General features: G+C 39.3%; 1 protein-coding gene across 4 annotated transcripts in view; it reads right to left on the bottom strand.

Moving 5' to 3' along the window:
• Positions 1-21,918, bottom strand: part of LOC148777720 (antigen WC1.1-like) — a 44,538-nt gene extending 22,620 nt beyond the window's left edge. For all 4 annotated transcript variants that reach the window (XM_088837374.1, XM_088837376.1, XM_088837377.1 and 1 more), the window contains exons 1-2: positions 21,783-21,918; positions 3,006-3,320 (exon numbers count right to left, since the gene is read on the bottom strand). In XM_088837374.1, coding sequence (XP_088693500.1) covers positions 3,006-3,320; positions 21,783-21,849 — 382 coding nt within the window. In that variant the 5' untranslated portion in view covers positions 21,850-21,918. The remainder of the gene's footprint in view (positions 1-3,005; positions 3,321-21,782) is intronic.
• Between the last annotated feature and the right edge of the window lie 523 nt (positions 21,919-22,441).

Genomic DNA, 22,441 nt, shown 5'->3' with positions numbered 1-22,441 from the left:
TTCTAAACCTATCTATATGCCAACTGTATATTACTTTCCTATTTGGATTTCTGACATAAGAAGCCAGCAAGCTATTAAAAAGGAGAGTGAGAGGAAGAGAGCAGAGAGCAAACAAGCCATATATATTTTAGAAATTGTTAAATTGCAAAAGCCTCAATAGGGATGAAACATAGATTTGGAAACCAAATACTTGTTCAACAAAATTTTAATACCTTTTATCCCCTGTGCTCCTCCCATTTGCCACCTAACACTGCTACCCTTTCCCACTCCTCCCAATGCAGAAAAGAAGGAACAATCTTAAGAGCTACAAATAGATGGAAAGGAGACTCCAAAAGGTGTAGGAGACTCACCTACACCTCATTGTAGGGAGTGAGGTGGGGTGAGTGGTAGGTTAAACAGGGAGTGAATGGAGTATGAGAGAGAGACCAAAGAAAAGACTCGTGATCATGATTTCATCCTTCAGTGATCATATTTGAACAGAGAGAAGGTAATCCAATGGGAAAAAAATCCCTGCACATCATAAAGAACAATTTTTAGAATAATTTCCCTGGTTTCTGAATGTTCTCATGGTTATTTATGTACATGGTGGAATTTCTCCTGGTGAAGGACTCTGATTGCATAAATATGTGAACTTTGAAGTCTCAGAAAGAATGATGTAACAGAATAAAAATTTACTATAGAGAGCTGGAGAGAACAGAAAAGACACCACAGAAATTAAAGAATTGAAGGATTAGCTGGACCACTCACGTAAGAATGAATGATGAGAGAGAGGATGATCTGCTTGCTTTTTATTATTTATCCATTTCCATCTCCCCAGAGAGGCCCCTAGCCTCCTCTGGCTGTGAGTTTGGTCATAGGCTACACATTCTAATTAAAGCATTTTTATTTAACTGGTTGTTTTTGTTGCTCAGTCACTCAGTTGTGTCTGACTCTTTGTGACCCCATGGACTGCAGCACTCCAGGCTTCCCTGTCTTCAGTATCTCCTGAGTTTGTTCAAACTCATGTCCATTGAGTCAGTGATGCCATCCAACCATCTCATCCTCTGTCGTCCCTTTCTCCTCCCACCTTCAATCTTTCCCAGCCTCAGGGTCTTTTCCAATGAGTCAGTTCTTCTTATCATTGGCCAAAGTATTGGAGTTTCAGCTTCAGCATCCATCCTTCCGATAAATTATTCAGTGTTTATTTCCTTTAGGATTGACTGATTTTATCTTCTTGCTGTCCAAGGGATTCTTTCAAGAGTCTTCTCCAGCACCACAGTTCAAAAGAATCAATTCTTCAGTGCTCAGCCGTCTTTATGATCCAACTCTCACGTCCATACATAACTACTGGAAAAAAACATAGCTTTGACTATATGGACCTTTGTCACAAAGTAATGTCTCTGCTTTTTAATATGCTGTCTAGGTTTGTCATAGCTTTTCTTCCAAGGAGCAAGCGTCTTTTAATTTCACTACTTCAGTCACTGTCCGCAGTGATTTTGAAGCCCAAGAAAATAAAGTCTGTCATTGTTTCCATTTTTTATTCATCTCTTTGCCATGAAGTGATGGGACTGGATACCATGATATTAGATTTTTGAATGCGGAGTTTCAAGCCAGCTTTTTCACTCTTCTCTTTCACTTTCATCAAGAAGCTCTCCTCTGTTCCTATTCACTTTCTGCCATTAGGGTGGTGTCATCTGCATATCTGAGTTTATTGATATTGTTACATTAATTCCATGAGATTAAAAATTTAGTAAGAACAAAAAAGAAGTATTTCTTGTATTCTGTTTTACATACCCTGATACATGTGAAATATTTAAATATATGCTGAATAATCAATAAAGTCTTATACATATCAGGGTAGAGACTTCTAAGATATAGTATATCTTTTTTATTTTCTACTTGATTTTAAAATTTACATGGAAGAATAAAATTGGGATGATTCCAAGAAAATTATTAAATAAAAGGCTGATGTGAGTAAAGATATTAAATATAACAAAGATATATGCTTGTCTGGTCTCTTGCTGTGTAGACAGCCTGTGTCCTTAGGCACACGTAGCATCCTTCACACCACACCTGGCTCCTCAGCACTGCTCAGAGAACCTCACAGTGGCCTTCCTCAGCTCCATTGCCATTCTCCTCCCTCCCAGCTACTATAAAACCTTTTCCACCTTCTTCAAAACTCATATTTGTCTACTTACTCCAAATAAGCCCCCAAATGTAATTATCTTATATCATTGACGTCATCAAGTATAAACTATATAATCTCTTATCATAAAACACAGAAATTCAAGTTTTATTATGACTTGTCACTACATGGCTAAGTGTTCCTCCAAAGTTTGCATTTATACAGATATTTTAAAGGAAAAATTGGAGAGACAGACTTTTCTAGTAACAATGGAAGAATGTATGACTCAGAGCATTTCATCAACAGTTCTCTACCATCAAAGAACTATGAACATTTATGTCTAAATTTGCAAAGGAGACTTGAAATCTGGCACAAATCCATAAGAATCTCCAATCTGTTAAATGATATCCTCTGTAGGGATACCCTGTATATAAGTCAATGATCTCCTCCTATAGTAGGCGTAGCCTCCACTCATACTTACCTAGTGCAAAATAATGTCTCACACTGTTTGTATAGAAACAACTCCACCTAGGAAAGTACATCCTCATTTTTATCCCTGCCTCTCACAGCCTTCCTATGCAAAGAGTGTGTATGTGTCTGTTAGCAAATGTTTCACTCTCACAAAATGTGAACTATGAAAAAATTATGAGGATTTATTTTAACTGGGAGAATAAATAGCTATTTTAGTGTCAGGTAAGACCACTGGAGAAGAAGAGAATAGCAAAGACTTGCAAGAGGAAAGTAAATGAAGCTCATTGCTCACAGCTATAGTGCACTCACGGAGGATGGGTAGGTTTCTCAGTCCTCTCTAGCCCACCCGTCCCCTATTGTCCCTCTGATCCGAATCAACTTTCTTGGAACTTTCCATTCTCCCAGCTGGTGGGCAATGAACTGACCATACCTGAGCAGATGACTCCTGCATCCTCTCTATGATCGCAGTAGTGCTTCCCCCAGCCCCGGGAACGGCACCTCCACACGTGGGACTCCTTTCCTGTGCACCTCACATTGTCCAGCCAAATGGGCCCTGATCCCGCCCCAAAGTAAGAAGAGACAGTGGCATCGAAGGCTTCTCCACAGCCCAGCTGCCTGCACACCACGCGGGCATCGTCCAGGTCCCAGCCGTCATCACAGATGGTGCCCCACTTGCTCTGGTGAAGGATCTCCACTCTCCCGGCGCAGGGACCGCCCCCGTCCACCAGGCGGAGCTGCCTGCTGTCTGAGGAGAGAGAAATGGGACAACGGGGTGTTGACCTGAGGAATGAGAAGGGTCTTCTGTCCTGTGAGACCCTTACCTGAGCAAAAAGGGGCACTCTCTCTGAGGCTGCAGACCCTTCTGATTCTGACATGGAGTCATTGCACTGGGGCAGCAGCTGGGTCTGGTTTCTTGTAGCAGTGGCAAGAGAATTAATAAGGTTGAAAAATAGGAGGAAAATAGAACAGGAAACATTAAGTTGAAAGCACTCTAGAGAGTAGTCTGAGACAGAAGGTGTTACAAGGTCCTATCAGAGTTAACATTCTGATCTGTAGAATTCTGCACAGCATCTGAGAAAGATTTACAGGAAATGTTGGTCTCTCTTTCCAGAGCAGTTAAATGAGTTCAGAGTCACAGGAATGAGCTGGCTGCTGGATGGATTCCTTACAAACCACACACACTTTGATGCCGTTGACCTGAGAGTTAAAGGGGTTGATTAAAGGGAGTGGAGTCAGGAACTTTCCTCATTAGAGGCCTCAGATAGTAGTCATGATTCATCTACCATTAGAATCCTTCTCCTTGGTACAGTCATTCAGAATTGAAAAACAAATGAATTCTGAGATGTCTTGGTTTACCCCAGAATATTTCACTTTTGGTTCTAAGCTTCAGACTTCAGATCTGGATACTTAGCTTCAAAAAATGTGATCTTTTTGAGTGGATTGAACAATTTGCATGAGAGATGATGTTAGGTAACAATGATTGACATTGGCCACATTCCACTGGGAATCAGAGAATGTTCTTCTTCTCTCCCAAGCATACAATCCCTCCTTGGACTTTGTGTCAATAATCTCTGTTACTCAAATTTTGGAGTTATGTGATCTTGAGGGGGAAATAGTATGTATGTGTGCTTAGTCGCTTCAGTCATGTCTGACTCTTTAAGACCCTATGAACTGTAGCCCGCCAGTCTCCTCTGTCCATAGGATTCTCCAGGCAAGAATACTGGAATGGGTTGCCATGCCCTCCTCCAGGGGATCATCCAGTGATCTAACCAGTGTCTCCTGCACTGCAGGTGGATTCTTTACCGCTGAGCCATTGGTGAAGCCCTTCTGGTTCTATCACTGAGCAGAAATAAGTTATAGTCCTGCTCTGAAATTCCTTGAACAAATAACATTAACGGACTCAATGTATTCTTCTCTTTTTTTATACATAAAAGTGATGTAAAGAAAGGTTAAATAATGTCTATCAGTGTTGCTGCACTTTAAGTAAATAATGAAGTAGAGAATTAAACCTAAAATTTTCCACTTCCAGGAGAATGGAGGAGTTCACAGCAGGCCAATGTGTTTTGCTGGGTCTTTCTGGATAAAACTTTAAAAGCTGGAAAATATTTTTTAAGAAATAGTAAATGCATTTGACATTTGTTAACACAACATGGACTAAATATGCTAAAATTCTAAGGAGTGGAGATTATTTCAATGTTAGTCCAGGATCTATAGCTTCTTTTTCTCTGTGGCATTTTGCCAATTCATTGCATAATTTAATAATTCAGAATCTGGGCTTGGGCAAGCAGAGGACTACTGTTGTGACAGAAAGCCAGCATAATTTGGGAGTTACCTGGTTCTGGAGTGACAAAATTAGAATCTTGAGAGACTCTCTCACACAGTATGTTTTCTCCTCAAATATCTGCCCAGTATATAAGCTGTGAAGGGCAAGAGGCTAAAGAACTATGTAAAAAGACTTGGAAAGCGAGTCTTTCTCATTCTCTTGGGTACTGAGCTACCAAAGAGTCCAGGCTCTGAACTGAAATCTCTGAAAGTTCATGTCACAGGGACAGAGAAATCAGAAGTGGACCGAGTGCTACCAAAACTGCAACCCACACTTGTTACAGCTCAGTTTTAGGTTATATTTAGATGTTTGACTGACATATAGCCCTTCCCCCTACCTGTCTAGCAAAACAAAGGGTAAATCTTTTCAGGTGTTAGAAAATGTATCGGGAGTAGCTTACTTTTTAATATATAATTTATAGCACTCAATAATGGAGAAGGAAATGGCAACCCACTCCAGTGTTCTTGCCTGGAGAATCCCAGGGACAGCGGAGCCTGGTCAGCTGCCGTCTGTGGGGTCGCACAGAGTCGGACACGACTGAAGTGACTTAGCAGCAGCACTCAATAAAAAAATAACATGACATTTGACAAGCTAGGATAACATGACAAATGATCAAAGTGAAAAAACAAGATAAGAGAACGCAAAGACACATATGATAGAAATGTTGGACTTGGCAGATAAAGATTTTAACTATGATCAATGTATTTAGGGGGAAAGAGAGGAGAGAATAAACAGGTAAAAAGATGAAAAAATTACCAAATAATCATTAATAAGTGAAAATATCAAAGGAACCATTACCAACCTTAAAAAGTGAATGAATAAGTTAAATGAATTTTAGATAAAACTCAGAATATAGTGACTTAGAGGAGTCCTAATGTGTTCCCTGGTGGCTCAGACAGTAAAAGCGTCTGCCTACAATGCAGGGGACCTGAGATCGATCCTTGGATCAGGAAGATCCCCCGGAGAAGGAAATGGCAACCCACTCCAGTACTCTTGCCTGGAAAATCCCATGGACAGAGAAGCCTGGTAGGCTACAATCCATGGGGTCGCAAAGAGTCAGACACAACTGAGAGACTTCACTTTCACCTCTTTCAGAGGAGTCCTAAAGATGAGAGATGAGAAGAAGAAGAAAGAGGAGGAGGAGAAGGAAAAGAGATCTAAAGACAGAGAGACAGAACTACAGAAGTAATATTTGAAGATATAATGATATAGAATTTTAAAAAAATAAATAAATGGAAGAGTATGAAAACCGCCACTACTAGCAAAGCTGCTGAAAATCAGAAGGAAAAAGGAAAATCTGAAATAATAACAGATTTGTTTAATACTAAAGGAAGAAAAAAAAGAAGATAAAAAGGAATATAAAGCAGGTGGATCAATTAAGAAAACAGAAAGAGAAAATAAGGAAAAAATTCTATTCACCATTGCAATTAAAAGAATAAAATAATTAAGAATAAATCTACCTAAAGAAACAAAAGACCCATATATAGAAAACTATACAACACTGATGAAAGAAATCAGAGATGACACAAATAGATGGAGAAATATACCATGTTAATTAATCAGAAGAATCAATATAGTGATACTACCCAAGCAATCTATATATTCAATGCAATCCCTATCAAGTTACCAATAGTATCGGTAGAACAAATATCACAATTCATATGGAAATACAAAAAACCTTGAATAGCCAAAGCAATATTGAGAAAGAAGAATGGAACTGGAGGAATCAACCTGCCTGACTTTAGACTATACCACAAAGCTACGGAGGGGGTTCGTGACATTGTACAGGAGACAGGGAGCAAGACCCTCCTCAAGAAAAAGAAATGCAAAAAAGAAAAATGGCTGTCTGAGGAGGCCTTACAAATAGCTGTGAAAAGAAGAGAAGTGAAAAACAAAGGAGAAAAGGAAAGATAAATCCATTTGAATGCAGAGTTCCAAAGAAAACTAAGGAGAGATAAGAAAGCCTTCCTCAGTGATCAATACAGAGGAAAACAACAGAAGGGGACAGACTAGAGATCTCCTCAAGAAAATTAGAGATACCAAGGGAACATTTCATGCAAAGATGGGCTCGATAAAGGACAGAAATGGTATGGACCTAACAGAAGCAGAAGATATTAAGAAGAGGTGGCAAGATACACAGAAGAACAGTACAAAAAAGATCTTCATGACCCAGATAATCACGATGGTGTGATCACTCACCTAGAGCCACATATCCTGGAATATGAAGTCAAGTGGGCCTTAGAAAGCATCACTACGAACAAAGTTAGTTGAGGTGATGGAATCCAGTTGAGCTATTTCAAATCCTAAAAGATGATGGTGTGAAAGTGCTACACCAAATATGTCAGCAAATTTGGAAAACTCAGCAGTGGCCACAAGACTAAAAAAGGTCAGTTTTCATTCCAATCCCAAAGAAAGGCATTGCCAAAGATTGCTCAAACTACCACACAATTGCATTCATCTCACACGCTAGTAAAGTAATGCCCCATATTCTCCAAGTCAGGCTTCAACAGTACACGGATCGTGAAATTTCAGAGGTTCAAGCTGGTTTTAGAAAAGGCAAAGGAACCAGAGATCAAATTGCCAACATCTGCTAGATAATCGAAAAAGCAAGAGTTCCAGAAAAACTTCTATTTCTGCTTTATTGACTATGCCAAAGCCTTTGTGTGAATCACAATAAACTGGAAAATTCTGAAAGAGATGGGAATATCAGACCACCTGACCTGCCTCCTGAGAAACCTGTATGCAGATGAGGAAGCAACAGGTAGAACTGGACATGGAACAACAGACTGGTTCCAAATAGGAAAAGGAGTGCGTCAAGGTTGTATACTGTCACCCTGTTTATTTAACTTATATGCAGAGTGCATCATGAGGAATGCTGGGCTGGATGAAGCACAAGCTGGAATCAAGATTGCCAGGAGAAATAACAATAACCTCACATATGCCGATGACACAAACCTTATGGCAAAAAGTGAAGAAGAACAAAAGAGTCTCTTGATGAAAGTGAAAGAGGAGAGTGAAAAAGTTGGCTTAAAGCTCAACATTCAGAAAACTAAGATCATGGCATCTGGTCCCATCACTTCACGGAAATAGATGGGGAAACAATGGAAACAGTGGCTGACTTTATTTTGGGGGGCTTCAAAATCATTGCAGAGATAATTGCAGCCATGAAATTAAAAGACACTTACTCCTTGGAAGGAAAGTTATGACCAAACTAGACAGCATATTAAAAAGCAGAGACAGAGGAAGGAACAAGGCGGAGGGATAAGATGGCAAGAGGGATGGCGGAGGGATAAGATGGCAAGACCACTTTCTCCCCCACAAATTCATCAAAAGAACATTTGAACGCGGAGTAAAGTCCACAAAACAACTTCTGAATACTGGCAGAGGACATCAGGCTCCCAGAAAAGCAGCCCATTGTCTTCTAAAGGAGAGAGAAGAAATCCAGCTCCACCCACCAGAACACCGACACATGCTTCCCTAACCAGGGAACCCGGACAAGTCACCCGTCCAACCCCACACACAGCGAAGAAACTACGTAATAAAGAGAACTCCACAAACTGCAAGAAGAGGGAAAGGCCACCCCAAGCAAAGCAATATAAGCAAGATGAAGAGGCAGAGAAATACCCAGCAAGTAAAGGAACAAGATAATTGCCCACCAACACAAACAAAAGAAGAAGATATAGGGAATTTACCTGATAAAGAATTTCAAATTTTGATGGTGAAAATGATTCAAAATCTTGAAAGCAAAATGGAGTTACAGATAAATAACCTGGAGAAAAGGATTGAGAAGATGGAAGATTTAATAAGGACTTAGAAGAAATAAAAAAGAGTCAATATACAATGAATAATGCAATAGATGAGATCAGAAACACTCTGGAGGGAACAAACAGTAGAATAACAGAGGCAGAAGACAGGATAAGCGAACTAGAAGATAGAATTGTAGAAATAAATGAAACAGAGAGGAAAAAAGAAAAACGAATTAAAAGAAATGAGGACAATATTAGAGACCTCTGGGACAATGTTAAACGCTCCAACATTCGAATCATAGGAGTCCCAGAAGAAGAAGACAAAAAGAAAGACCATGAGAGGATACTTGAGGAGATAATAGTTGAAAACTTCCCTAAAATGGGGAAAGAAATAATCACCCAAGTCCAAGAAACCCAGAGAGTCCCCAACAGGATAAACCCAAGGCGAAATACTCCAAGACACATATTAATCAAATTAACAAAGATCAAACACAAAGAACAAATATTAAAAGCAGCAAGGGAAAAGCAGCAAATAACACATAAGGGGATTCCCATAAGGATAACAGCTGATCTCTCAACAGAAACTCTTCAGGCCAGAAGGGAGTGGCAAGACATACTTAAAGTGATGAAAGAAAATACCCTACAGCCCAGATTACTATACCCAGCAAGGATCTCATTCAAATATGAAGGAGAAATCAAAAGCTTTACAGACAAGCAAAAGCTGAGGGAATTCAGCATCACCAAACCAGCTCTCCAACAAATGCTAAAGGATCTTCTATAGACAGGAAACACAGAAAGAGTGTATAAACTTGAACCCAAAGCAATAAAGAAAATGGCTACGGGATCGTACTTATCAATAATTACCTTAAACGTAAATGGGTTGAAATTTTCAAAAAGGCTAGGAAACAATTCTCATAGCCATCAATAGTTCAGTGTTGAGTTCATGAATAGTTTTTAAAGTTTGGGACAAACTGTAGTATTTGCTATTTGAAGTACTATTTGTAATTGGCATATTACGATGTAACATTGGTCTTCATTTCCAACTTGAAACGCCTAAAAATGCCTAACAGTTTTTTAGATTTGTGAATTTTAGTTGAAATGTATTTTATGATGTTACTAAACCTGCAGAAATATTGAAATATTTCAGAGAACTTATTCACTGTACATTTAATTTATTTTATTTATAAAAGTTATGAACTGTAAAAAAAATAAAATAAAATAAAATAAAATAAAATTAGATAACTGAAAAAAATAAAAAAATAAAAATAAAAAGCAGAGACAATCCTTTGTCAACACAGGTCCGTCTAGTCAAGGCTATGTTTTTTCCAGTAGTCATGTATGGATGTGAGAGTTAGAATATAAAGAAAGCTGAGTGCTGAAGAATTGATGCTTTTGAACTGTGGTGTTGGAGAAGACTCTTGAGAGTCCCTTGGACTGCAAGGAGATCCACCCAGTCCATCTGAAAGGAGATCAGTCCTGGGTGTTCGTTGGAAGGACTGATGTTGAAGCTGAAACTCCAATACTTTGGCCACCTGATTTGAAGAACTGACTCATTTGATAAGATCCTGATGCTGGGAAAGATTAAGGGCTGGAGGAGAAGGGAATGACAGTGGATGAGATGGTTGGATGGCATCACTGACTCAATGGACATGAGTCTGAGTAAACTCTGGGAGTTGGTGATGGACAGAGAGGCCTGGTGTGCTGCGGTTCATGGGGTCACAAAGAGTCGGACAAGACTGAGTGACTGAACTGAATAAAGATATGGTCATCAAGACAGTATGGTACTGGCACAAAGACAGAAATTTAGATCAATGGAACAAAATAGAAAGCCCAGAGATAAATCCATCCACCTATGGACACCTTGTCTTTGACAAAGGAGGCAAGAGTATACAATGGAGAAAAGACAATCTCTTTAACAAGTGGTGCTGGGAAAACTGGTCAAGCATCTGTAAAAGAATGAAACTAGAACACTTGCTAACACCATACCCAAAAATAAATTCATGATGGATAAAAGATCTAAATGTAAGACCAGAAACTATAAAACTCCTAGATGAAAACATAGGCAAAACACTCTCTGACATAAATCACAGCAGGATCCTCTATGACCCACCTCCCTGAGTAATGGAAATAAAAGAAAAGGTGAACAAATGGGACCTAATTAAAATTAAAAGCTTTTGCACAACAAAGGAAATGATAAGCAAGATGAAAAGACAGTCTTCAAAATGAAAGAAAATAATAGCAAACGAAGCAACTGACAAAGAATTAATCTCAAAAATATACAAGCAGGTCATGCAGCTCAATACCAGAAAAATAAATGACCCAACCAAAAATGGGCCAAAGAACTAAACAGACAATTATCCCAAGAAGACATACAGATGGTTAACAAACACATGAAAAGATGCTCAACATCACTCATTATCAGTTCAGTTCAGTTCAGTCGCTCAGTCGTGTCCGACTTTTTGTGACCTCATGAATTGAAGCACGCCAGTCCTCCCTGTCCATCACCAACTCCCAAGGTTTACCCAAACTCATGTTCATCAAGTCAGTGATGTCATCCAGCCATTTCATCCTCTATCGTCCCCTTCTCCTACTGCCCTCAATCTTTCCCAGCATCAGGGGCTTTTCCAGTGAGTCAACTCTTCTCATGAGATGGCCAAAGTATTGGAGTTTCAGCTTCAGCATCAGTCCTTCCAATGAACCCAGGACTGATCTCCTTTCAAATGGACTGGGTCGATCTCCTTGCAGTCTAAGGGACTCTCAAGAGTCTTCTCCAACACTAGAGTTCAAAAGCATCAATTCTTCAGAGCTCAGCTTTCTAAACAGTCCAACTCTCACATCCATACATGACCACTGGAAAAACCATAGCCTTGACTAGACGGACCTTTGTTGGCAAAGTAATGTCTCTGCTTTTTAATATGCTATCTAGGTTGGTCATAACTTTCCTTCCAAGGAGTAAGCGTCTTTTAATTACCTGGCTGCAATCACCATCTGCAGTGATTTTGGAGCCCAAAAAAATAAAGTCGGACACGGTTTCCACTGTTTCCCCATCTATTTGTCATGAAGTGATGGGACCAGATGCCATGATCTTAGTTTCCTGACTGTTGAGCTTTAAGCCAACTTTTTCACTCTCCTCTTTCACTTTCATCAAGAGACTCTTTAGTTCTTCACTTTCTGCCATAAGGGTGGTGTCATCTGCATATGTGAGGTTATTGATATTTCTCCCAGCAATTTTGATTCCAGCTTGTGCTTCTTCCAGCCCAGCGTTCCTCATGATGTACTCTGCATATAAGTTAAATAATCAGAGTGACAATATGCAGCCTTGACGTACACCTTTTGCTATTTGGAACCAGTCTGTTTTCCTTGTCCAGTTCTAACTGCTGTTTCCTGACCTGCATATTGGTTCTCAAGAGGTAGGTCAGGTGGTCTGATATGCCCATCTCTTTCAGAATTTTCCACAGTTTATTGTGATCCACACAGTCAAAGGCTTTGACATGGTCAATAAAGAAGAAATAGATGTTTTTCTGAAACTCTTGCTTTTTCCATGATCCATCAGATGTTGGCAATTTGATCTCTGGTTCCTTTGCCTTTTCTAAAACCAGCTTAAACATCTGGAAGTTCATGGTTCACATATTGCTGAAGCCTGGCTTGGAGAATTTGGGGCATTACTTTATTAGCATGTGAGATGAGCAATTGTGTGGTAGTTTGAGCAATCTTTGACATTGCCTTTCTTTGGGATTGGAATGAAAACTGACCTTTTCTAGTCCTGTGGCCACTGCTGAGTTTTCCAAATTTGCTGACATATTTGGTGTAGCACTTTCACACCATCATCTTCCAGGATTTGAAATAGCTCAACTGGAATTCCATCACCTCCACTAGCTTTGTTCATAGTGATGCTTTCTAAGGCCCACTTGACTTCACATTCCAGGATGTGTGGCTCTAGGTGAGTAATCACACCACCGTGATTATCTGGTTCATGAAGACCTTTTTTGTACAGTTCTTCTGTGTAGTCTTGCCACCTCTTCTTAATATCTTCTGCTTCTGTTAGGTCCATACCATTTCTGTCCTTTATCGAGCCCATCTTTGCATGAAATGTTCCCTTGGTAACTTAATTTTTTTAAGAGATCTCTAGTCTTTCCCATTCTGTTGTTTTCCTCTATTTCTTTGCATTGATTGCTGAGGAAGGCTTTCTTATCTCTCCTTGCTTTTCTTTGTAACTCTGCATTCAGATGCATTTATCTTTCCTTTTCTCCTTTGTTTTTCGCTTCTCTTCTTTTCACAGCTATTTGTAAGGCCTCCTCAGACAGTCATTTTGCTTTTTTACATTTCCTTTTCTTGGGGATGGTCTTGATCCCTGTCTCCTGTACAATGTCATGAACCTCCGTCCAGAGTTCATCAGGCACTCTATCTACCAGATCTAGTCCCTTAAATCTATTTCTCACTCCCACCGTATAATCATAAGGGATTTGATTTAGGTCATACCTGAATGGTCTAGTGGTTTTCCCTACTTTCTTCAATTTCAGTCTGAATTCGGCAATAAGGAGTTCATGAGATGAGCCACAGTCAGCTCCTGGTCTTGTTTTTGCTAACTGTATAGAGCTTCTCCATCTTTGGCTGCAAAGAATATAATCAATCTGATTTCGGTGTTGACTATCTGGTGATGTCCATGTGTAGAGTCTTCTCTTGTGTTACTGGAAGAGGGTGTTTGCTATGACCAGTGCATTCTCTTGGCAAAACTCTGTTAGCCTTTGCCCTGCTTCATTCTGTAACCAAGGCCAAATTTGCCTGTTACTCCAGGAGTTTCTTGACTTCCTACTTTTGCACTCCAGTCCCCTATAATGAAAAGAACATCTTTTTTGGTTGTTAGTTCTAAAAGGTCTTGTAGGTCTTCATAGAACCATTCAAATTCAGCTTCTTTAGTGTTACTGGTTGGAGCATAGACTTGGATTACTGTAATATTGAATGGTTTGCCTTGGAAAAGAACAGAGGTCATTCTGTTATTTTTGAGATTGCATCCAAGTACTGTATTTTGGACTCTTTGTTGACCATGATGGCTCCTCCATTTCTTCTATGGGATTCCTGCCCACAGTAGTAGAATAATGGGCATCTGAGTTAAATTCACCCATTCCAGTCCATGTTAGTTCACTGATTCCTAGAATGTCTATGTTCATTCTTGCCATCTCCTGTTTGACCATTTTCAATTTGCCTTGATTCATGGACCTAACATTCCAGGTTCCTATGCAATATTGCTCTTTATAGCATTGGACCTTGCTTCTATCACCAGTCACATCCACAGCTTGGTATTGCTTTTGCTTTGGCTCCATCCCTTCATTCTTTCTGGAGTTATTTCTCCACTGATCTCCAGTAGCATATTGGGCACCTACCGATCTGGGGAGTTCCTCATTCAGTATCCTATCATTTTGCATTTTCATACTGTTCATGGGGTTCTCAAAGCAAGAATACTGAAGTGGTTTGCCATTCCCTTCTCCAATGGACCACATTCTGTCAGACCTCTCCACCATGACCCATCCGTCTTGGGTGGCCCCACATGGCATGGCTTAATTTCATTGAGTTAGACAAGGCTATGGTCTGTGTGATCAGATTGACTAGTTTTCTGTGATTATGATTTCAGTGTGTCTGCCCTCTGATGCCCTCTCACAACACCTACTGTCTTACTTGGGTTTCACTCATTATTAGAGAAATGCAAATCAAAACCACAATGAGGTACCATCTCATGCCAGTCAGAATGGCTGCTATCCAAAAGTCTACAAACAATAAATGCTGGAGAAGGTGCAGAGGAAAGGGAACCCTCCTACCCTGTTGGTGGGAATGCAAACTAGCACAGCCACTATGGAGAACACTGTGGAGATTCCTTTAAAAACTGGAAATAGAACTGCCATACGACCCAGCAATCCCACTGCTGGGCATGCACACTGAGGAAACTAGAATTGAAAGAGCCACATATACCCCAATGTTCATCGCAGCATGGTTTACAACAGCCAGGACATGGAAGCAACCAAGATATCCATCGGCAGACAAATGGATAAGAAAGTTGTGGTACATAGTCACAATGAAATATTACTCTGCCGTTAAAAAGAATGCACTTGAGTCAGTTCTAATGAGGTGGATGAAACTGAAGCCTATTATACAGAGTAAGTCAGACAGAAAAACACCAATACAGTATATTAACTCATATATATGGAAATTAGAAATATGGTAACGATGACTCTATATGCAAGACAGCAAAAGAGACACAGATATAAAGAACAGACTTTTGGATTCTGTGGGAGAAGGCGAGGGTCGGATGATTTAAGAGAATAGCAATGAAACATGTATGTTACCATATGTGAAATAGATCACCAGTCCAAGTTCGATGCATGAAACTGGGCACTCAAAGCTGGTGAACTGGGACAACCCTGAGGGAGGCGTTGGGGAGGGAGGTGGGAGGGGGTTTCAGGATGGGGACACATGTACACCCATGGCTGATTCATGTCAATGTATGGAAAAAAAAAACACTACAATATTATAAAGTAATTAGCTTCCAATTAAAATAAATAAATTAATTTTTTTAAAAGCAAATGGTAGATACCAACACATCAATATCAGTAATTGCATTTACAGTAAATAGATTAAGATAAAACAAAACTGACACAGATGTTACTTGCATAATGCTCACCTTATATTATGAAAGCCAAGAAAGGTTGAAAGTAAAATGATGGAAAAAATGTACTAACTTTAAGAAAACTGGACTAGCTATATCAATGTCCAAGAAAGTGGACTTTAAGCCAAGATATACTAATTGAATTAAAGAGGGAAGTTTCATGATTATAATGAAATGCACCCTTAGTAAAGATATTATAGACAACAAAATTCAAGAAAGGTAACAGAACATAGCTTTGAAATATACTTGACAGAGTGAAAAGAAGAAATAGACAAAATCACAATCAAAATGGGGGATTATTACTGTATGTTTTTCAGTAGCATACGACCAAACATACAAACAACAAAGAATACAGTAGATGTAGAACAATATAATCAGCACATTTAACTAAGTAACATATAGAGCAATGCACCCAACAATGCAAGAGTTCACATTACTGTCTATGCACTAGGAACATTTATTAAAATAACCACATAACAGGACAAAATCTTTCATTCTTTGAATTCATAGAGAGTATTTTCTCTGACCACAGTGGGATAGAATTAAGAATTAGTAAGAAAATATTGTTAGCCATCCCTATTTGAGGAAATTCAGCAACATCCTTCCAAAAAACACCTGAATCTGGGAATAAATTTAAAACTTACAAAATATTGTGAAATAATGATAATAAATATTGATAATAATGATAATAAACACAAAATAATGATATGATAATAAATTCTTCCAATGAAATTCAAGTAGTGCCTAAGGGAAATTTATACCCTAGATTTAGAGAAGAAGAAAGACTGAAAGTGAAAAAGAAATGTAAGCTTCCAATTAAGAAACTAGGAGATGAGAAAGCCTAAACGATGTAGAATGTTGGGGTTAATTTAAAAAGGAATAAAAATTAATGGAAAAGAAGGTAAGCATAAGATAGAAAACATAGAAGAAAACCCTTTAAACATGGCTCATTGAAAATTGATGAACACTGAATAATACTAATGAAGCGCAGAGAGAAAATGAAGTTAACAATTCCAAGAATGAAAAGGGACATCATTATGAATCATGCAGATTTTTTGGTCATAGTTTTCGTGCTGTTGTTTGATTTTTGGCTGTGCTGTGGTTCATAGTTCCCAGGTCAGGGATTGAACCTGGACCCATGACAGTGAAAGCCCAGAGATTTAACCCCTGGATTGCATAGTTTTATTAATACAATTTATATTTATATTTAACATGGAAAAGTACACAGAAAGTGTCAATTTCTCCACAGCCTTGCCAACACTTAAGTGTCTTTAAAGAAAACAAAAAACAATCATCCTGACATGCTGCTGCTACTGCTACTGCTGCTAAGTCACTTCGGTCAAGTCCGACTCTGTGTGATACCATAGGTGGCAGCCCACCTGGCTCCTCCGACCCTGGAATTCTACAGGCAAGAATACTGGAGTGGGTTGCCATTTCCTTCCCCACATACTGACATGTGTGAAATGATATCTCTTTGTGGTTTTGATTTACATTTCCTTGATGACTGACAATGTCAAGCATTTTTCATATACCCGTTGGCCATTTGTATGTCTTTAGAGAAATGTCTATTCAAGGCCTTGGTCAATTTTTTAATTGAGTTATTAGGGCTTGTTTTTTTTTTTCCTTGAGTTGCAGGAGTTCCTTAATTTTTTGGAAATTAAAACATTATATAATTTTCCCTAGCTTGCTTTTTCACTCTGTTGATGTTTCCTTCGGTTTGTGGAAGCGTCTCAGTTTGATATATTCCCACTTATCTATTTTTGCTTTGTTCCCTGTACTTTTGATATCATATCCATGAAATCATGAAACAATGTGCTTTTATTTTGTGATGGGGCTAAGATATTACATATCTAAAATGTAATTCCTATCTGGTGATGATGTTACACCATCACACATAGTAAAATAAATTCAGATAAATAAATAAATTCAAAATAAGGTTTTGAATATTCTTTAGTGAAACTTCAAAATTATTTGCAGGAAATAAAAATTAATTCAATGTTACTTTGAGATGAAGAATGGCATTTGAAACACTTCATTAAAGGCAGAAGTCAAACAAGTAAAACGTCGATTTGATCACATAACCCCCTATATACAAATACAACCTTAAAAATATATGCAAAACCTGGGGGAAATATTTACAAAAATAAGTAAGAAAAACAAGAAGTGTTGTTTGTTTATAGAGAGTTCCTATAAATAAATAAGAAATTTTAAAACATTCTAGAGAAAAAATATTGATATGTAAGATATCTTAAAACAATAATATAGGAAAGAAGATATAATATAATTATAGGAAAGGAAATAACTTTAATAATATAATAATATAGGAAAGAAGATATAGGAATAATATATAGGGAAGACGATAACTTTTTGTATATAGTGTTTATGTGAATAAAAAAATGAATGTGCTTATGTCAAGACTATGAAGAAAATAATACTCTTTTTAAATTAATTATTATAATTTGCCTCCAATAAAAATTAAAATAAATTAATTAATTAACTCAAAAAATTAATTATTTATTTGGTTGTGCTGGGTCTCAGTTGCCAAATTCTTACTTGTGGAGTCTAGTTTTCTGACCAGGGTTATAACCCAGGTCCCCTGCATTGGGAGCACAAAGTCTTAGCCACTGGACCACCAAGGAAGTCCCCCAAATAATACTCTTTTAATTACATTAATGTTGCTGAGAATATTGAAAACTACTGTGCTGGACAATTAGGCAATGCATATAGAGGGAAGCCTTTCAATTGGCTATCTTGAGGAAAAAATAATGGCCTTTCTATTAAGTCAATGTAGATGTTCATAAGAAATTTATCACAGCATTGTATTTGAAAATATTAATGTACAACAAATAAGATTAGATAAATCAGCTATGTTTCAATGACATGGGATGACTGAAATACTGTCAACCATACAAATGGCATAGAAGATATTTTAATGAACAAAAAGAAATTTAAAATATATTATTTTGAAACTGGATATAAAATGGTATTGGAAGAAAAGCTATGACCAACCTAAAGAGCATATTAAAAAGCAGATATGTTAACTTTGCCAACAAAGGTCCATCTAGTCAAGGCTATGGTTTTTCCAGGAGTCATGTATGGATGTGAGAGTTGGAGTAGAAAGAAAACTGAGCACCGAAGAATTGATGCTTTTGAACTGTGGTGTTGGAGAAGACTCTTGAGAGTCCCTTGGACTGCAAGGAGATCCAACCAGTCCTTTCTAAAGGAAATCAGTCTTGAATATTCATTGAAAGGACTGATGCTGAAGTTGAAGTTCCAATCTTTGGCCACCTGATGCGAAGAGCTGACTCATTTGAAAAGACCCTAATGCTGGGAAAGATTGAGGGCAGGAGGACAAAGGGACAACAGAAGATGAGATGGTTGGATGGCATCACTGACTCTATGGATATGAGTTTGAGTAAGCTCCAGGAGCTGGTGTTGGACAGGGAAGCTTGGCGTGCTGCAGTCCAAGGGGTCGCAAAGATTCAGACACCACTGAGCGACTGAACTGAACTGATGATCCAGTCAAGTGTGTGTATGTGTGTGTGTGTGTGTGTGTGTGTGTGTGTGTGTAGGGACTGAGACTTAATGCAGAGACTGTGTTCAGAAAGAATGTAAAGGGAGCTGGTATATCCTGCCTTGTACTTTAGAGACAAGTGCAAGCTCAGAAAATATTTAATGCTCTTTGGAACAATCATACCAAAGTTGAAATTGACAAGTATATGGGGGCAACCTCATGTGAATTGAGTTTCCTAGTATGTGAATATGTGCTTTAATAATATGATCCTACACAGCATTCTCTCTGAGGAAACAAGCTTGTTTGATTGAACTGTAATTTCTTCTTAGCCTAATGAGAAATTCCTTCATTGTTCTTGTAGCTGGAGAGGCCAAAGTGGAATCAGAGAGACAATTTTATATTTCATTCAGAGAGTCTACCTCTATTCTTAACAGCCTGCAAAGCCTGAAAAAAATGACAACCACCATTATAGTATGTCCCAAACCCAAGGAACTGGAAGTTTTGTTTGGGGGGTTTTTTAAAAAAATTTTTTTGATGTGAATCTATTACAATATTCCTGTTGTTATGTTCTGGGTTGTTTTTTTTTTTTTTTTTGGCTGTGAGGTATGTGAGATCTTAACTCCCCAACTGGGGACCGAACTTGCATCCCTTGCATTGGAAGATGAAATTTTAATCCCTGGGAAAATGAAATCTTAATGCCAGGGAAGTCCCCAACTAGAAGTTGAAAGAAATATAACAAGGGAGTGAAGAGCAGAACTTCTTGCTCCTTTGGGGAGGAGTGGAGTTTCCTAAAGAAGAGAGACAGAGACTTCTGACGGGGTGGGGGGCTGGGGGGGCTTGAAATAAGGAGGGAATGTGGGATCAGGAAGGGATGGAGAGATGAGCTTTACAGGACCAAGGGCTAAAAGGGCTAACCTGGAAAAGCTGACTTTCCAGGCATGTGACTAGCTCATTCTAATTTCGGGAACTCAAAGCAAGTATCTTGGACTCTCCTGATTTAAGGGCACAGTGAAGACCGACTTTCAACAGTGTCTGTGGGAACGACAAGTGAGAATATTCACCACAGGGACATTCACAAACACAGAGTTCTTGCTAAATATCTGATCCATTAAGATGTCGCAGAACAAGCTTGTGCTCTCCACTGAGACAGGGAAAAACTGACCTGCTCCAGTGGGGAACATCGTCAAGTCTCTAAGACTAAATCCCTCTTCTGCCTTCAATGCATCAGTCCATTGATGGCACCTGCATTTGGTGTTAGTTTTTTTTTCCTTTGCACAGCGGGGTTGAAGGACCACTGATCCAAGAGTTGGGAAGGGAAAATATTACAGGCAGGAAGACAGAGTTCATCTGAATCCTATGCTGGGGAAAAACTACAGAAGAGCAGAAAAACATCTGAGCTGTGGGTTGTTTGTGGGGAAGAAAAAAGAAACTCAGAGTTCGAATGCAAATGCAGGGTTATCCGGAGGTGTGATTACAGTTTCTACTGAGAGGGCTTTCCTCATAGCAAGGAAGATTTCCATATTTGCCCTCACCATATGTACATACACACATATCATCACCACCATTACCATTGCTACCACCAAATCCAGCAGTCTGGCTTAAAGAGTGTGAGTTCTATAGAAAGTGAAGTGAAAGTGTTAGTCATTCAGTCATGTCCAACTCTTTGTGACCCCATGGACTGTAGCCCACCAGGTTCCTCTGTCCATGGAATTCTCCAGGCAAGAATACTGGAGTGGGTTGCCATTTCCTACTCCAGGGGATCTTCCCATCACAGGGATCAAACCCAGGTCTCCTGCACTGCAGCTAGATTCTTTACCATCTGTGCCACCAGGGAAGTTCTATGGACTCCTATTTAAAAAATCAACTTCCACTGGGCAGATTCATTTCTATTCACACATTTAGCCTATACATACTCTTCCAATTCACCTTTACCCATTCCCTTATCTCACATATACAGACACACACACATGCACACACATATGTATGTTGTTGTTTAGTCATTAAGTCGTGTCTGAATCTTTGTGACCCCATCAACTATAACCCACCAGGCTCCTCAATCCATGGTATTTCCCAGGCAAGAACACTGGAGTGAGTAGCCGTTCCCTTCTTTAGGGGATCTTACCGATCCAGGGATCGAACGTGCATCTCCTGCATTGGCAGGCAGATTCTTTATCACTTAGCCACTGGGAAGTCCACGCATATGTATGCATACACTCAAAGCATACATACATAAACACACATGTGAGCACACACACACACACAGACATGTCCACAGTCTAAAAGATCCGAAATACTGAACTGGTGGGGAGAGATGTAATATCAAGTATGGGAAGGTCAGATCGTAGACCCAGACAGAGGCAGTCCCTCAGCCATAATCCATTAGAGGAAAACTGAGAAGTGGTCAGACATTTTCTGAGCTGTTAGGTGTACTTGCTGCTGCTGCTGTTGCTAAGTCGCTTCAGTCGTGTCCGACTCTGTGCGACCCCATAGACAGCAACAAACCAGGCGCCCCTGTCCCTGGGATTCTTCAGGCAAGAACACTGGAGTGAGTTGCCATTTCCTTCTCCAGTGCATGAAAGTGAAAAGTGAAAGTTAAGTCGTTCAGTCGTGTCCGACTCTTCACTACCCCATGGACCGCAGCCCACCAGGCTCCTCCATCCATGGGATTTTCCAGGCAAGAGTACTGGAGTGGGGTGCCATCGCCTTCTCTGAGGTGTACTTGGGGAGGGCTAAAAACACAGAGTTAGGTCTGTGAATAGAATTTATATCTCTGCAGCATATTACTGCTTAACTTGAAAAACTGAGCCCTGAGGGAGAAAAATCATCACTCACCGTCACTAAGGATCACATTTGGTCAAAACCAAATGGTCAACAAATAGAAAGGTATTGTCTTTACAGTCCCACAGATCATTCCCCTAGAATCTTATAGCTAATCCAGTGTGTCTGCTGAATTTAAGAACACTTACCCTGAGCACGCGATAGGACGCTAAAGAGCAGACAGACAAGTCCCTGGAGAAAGCAGTGTCCGTTCATGGTTCTCTGATCCTCTTGTCTTTGGGTAACAGCTTCAGTTTCCCCAAACTACATGAGAAGTCCTCTGGGCCCTTAATGGAGGCACTTACAGCAGGGAGGGGTTCATGTAATCCCATCCCCTGACACTGCCATCTTCCGAGCCAATAGAAACGCTTTTTAACATCTTCTCTGCCATCAGACGCTATATAAAAGGAAACTTTCTGAAGTTCAAACACCAATTAGATGCTGAATCTTGAATATCTCCTTATATGAGATGCAAGGTTATCTGACGTCAGGTGTCATTCTGTTCGTTAAACTGATGCAGAAAAGCTATGTTTAAAAAAAAAAAAAAAATATATATATATATATATATATATGTGGCTTTCTTTTTCTCCATACCAGGTGTCTGGCTCAATGGCTGGTTCAGCTCAGCTGGTGGGATCAGCCAGAAACACTGTTTCTGGGTCAGTTCTACCTCCTCTACCTCCTCACTAACCCTGGGAAAGATGAGTTTCGTTTCATTGGGCGGAGGTCTACAGTGTCAAGCTACTGACATATTGTGGCTACAAAGAAACTAAGTAACAAAGAAAGTGAAGTCGCTCAGCCCTGTCCG

The sequence above is a fragment of the Moschus berezovskii genome, chromosome 6, assembly GCF_049115385.1.
Source record: "Moschus berezovskii isolate FMDL1 chromosome 6, NW_MosBer_1.0, whole genome shotgun sequence".
NCBI lineage: Eukaryota > Metazoa > Chordata > Mammalia > Artiodactyla > Moschidae > Moschus > Moschus berezovskii.
This window is presented reverse-complemented; position numbering and strand designations above follow the sequence as displayed.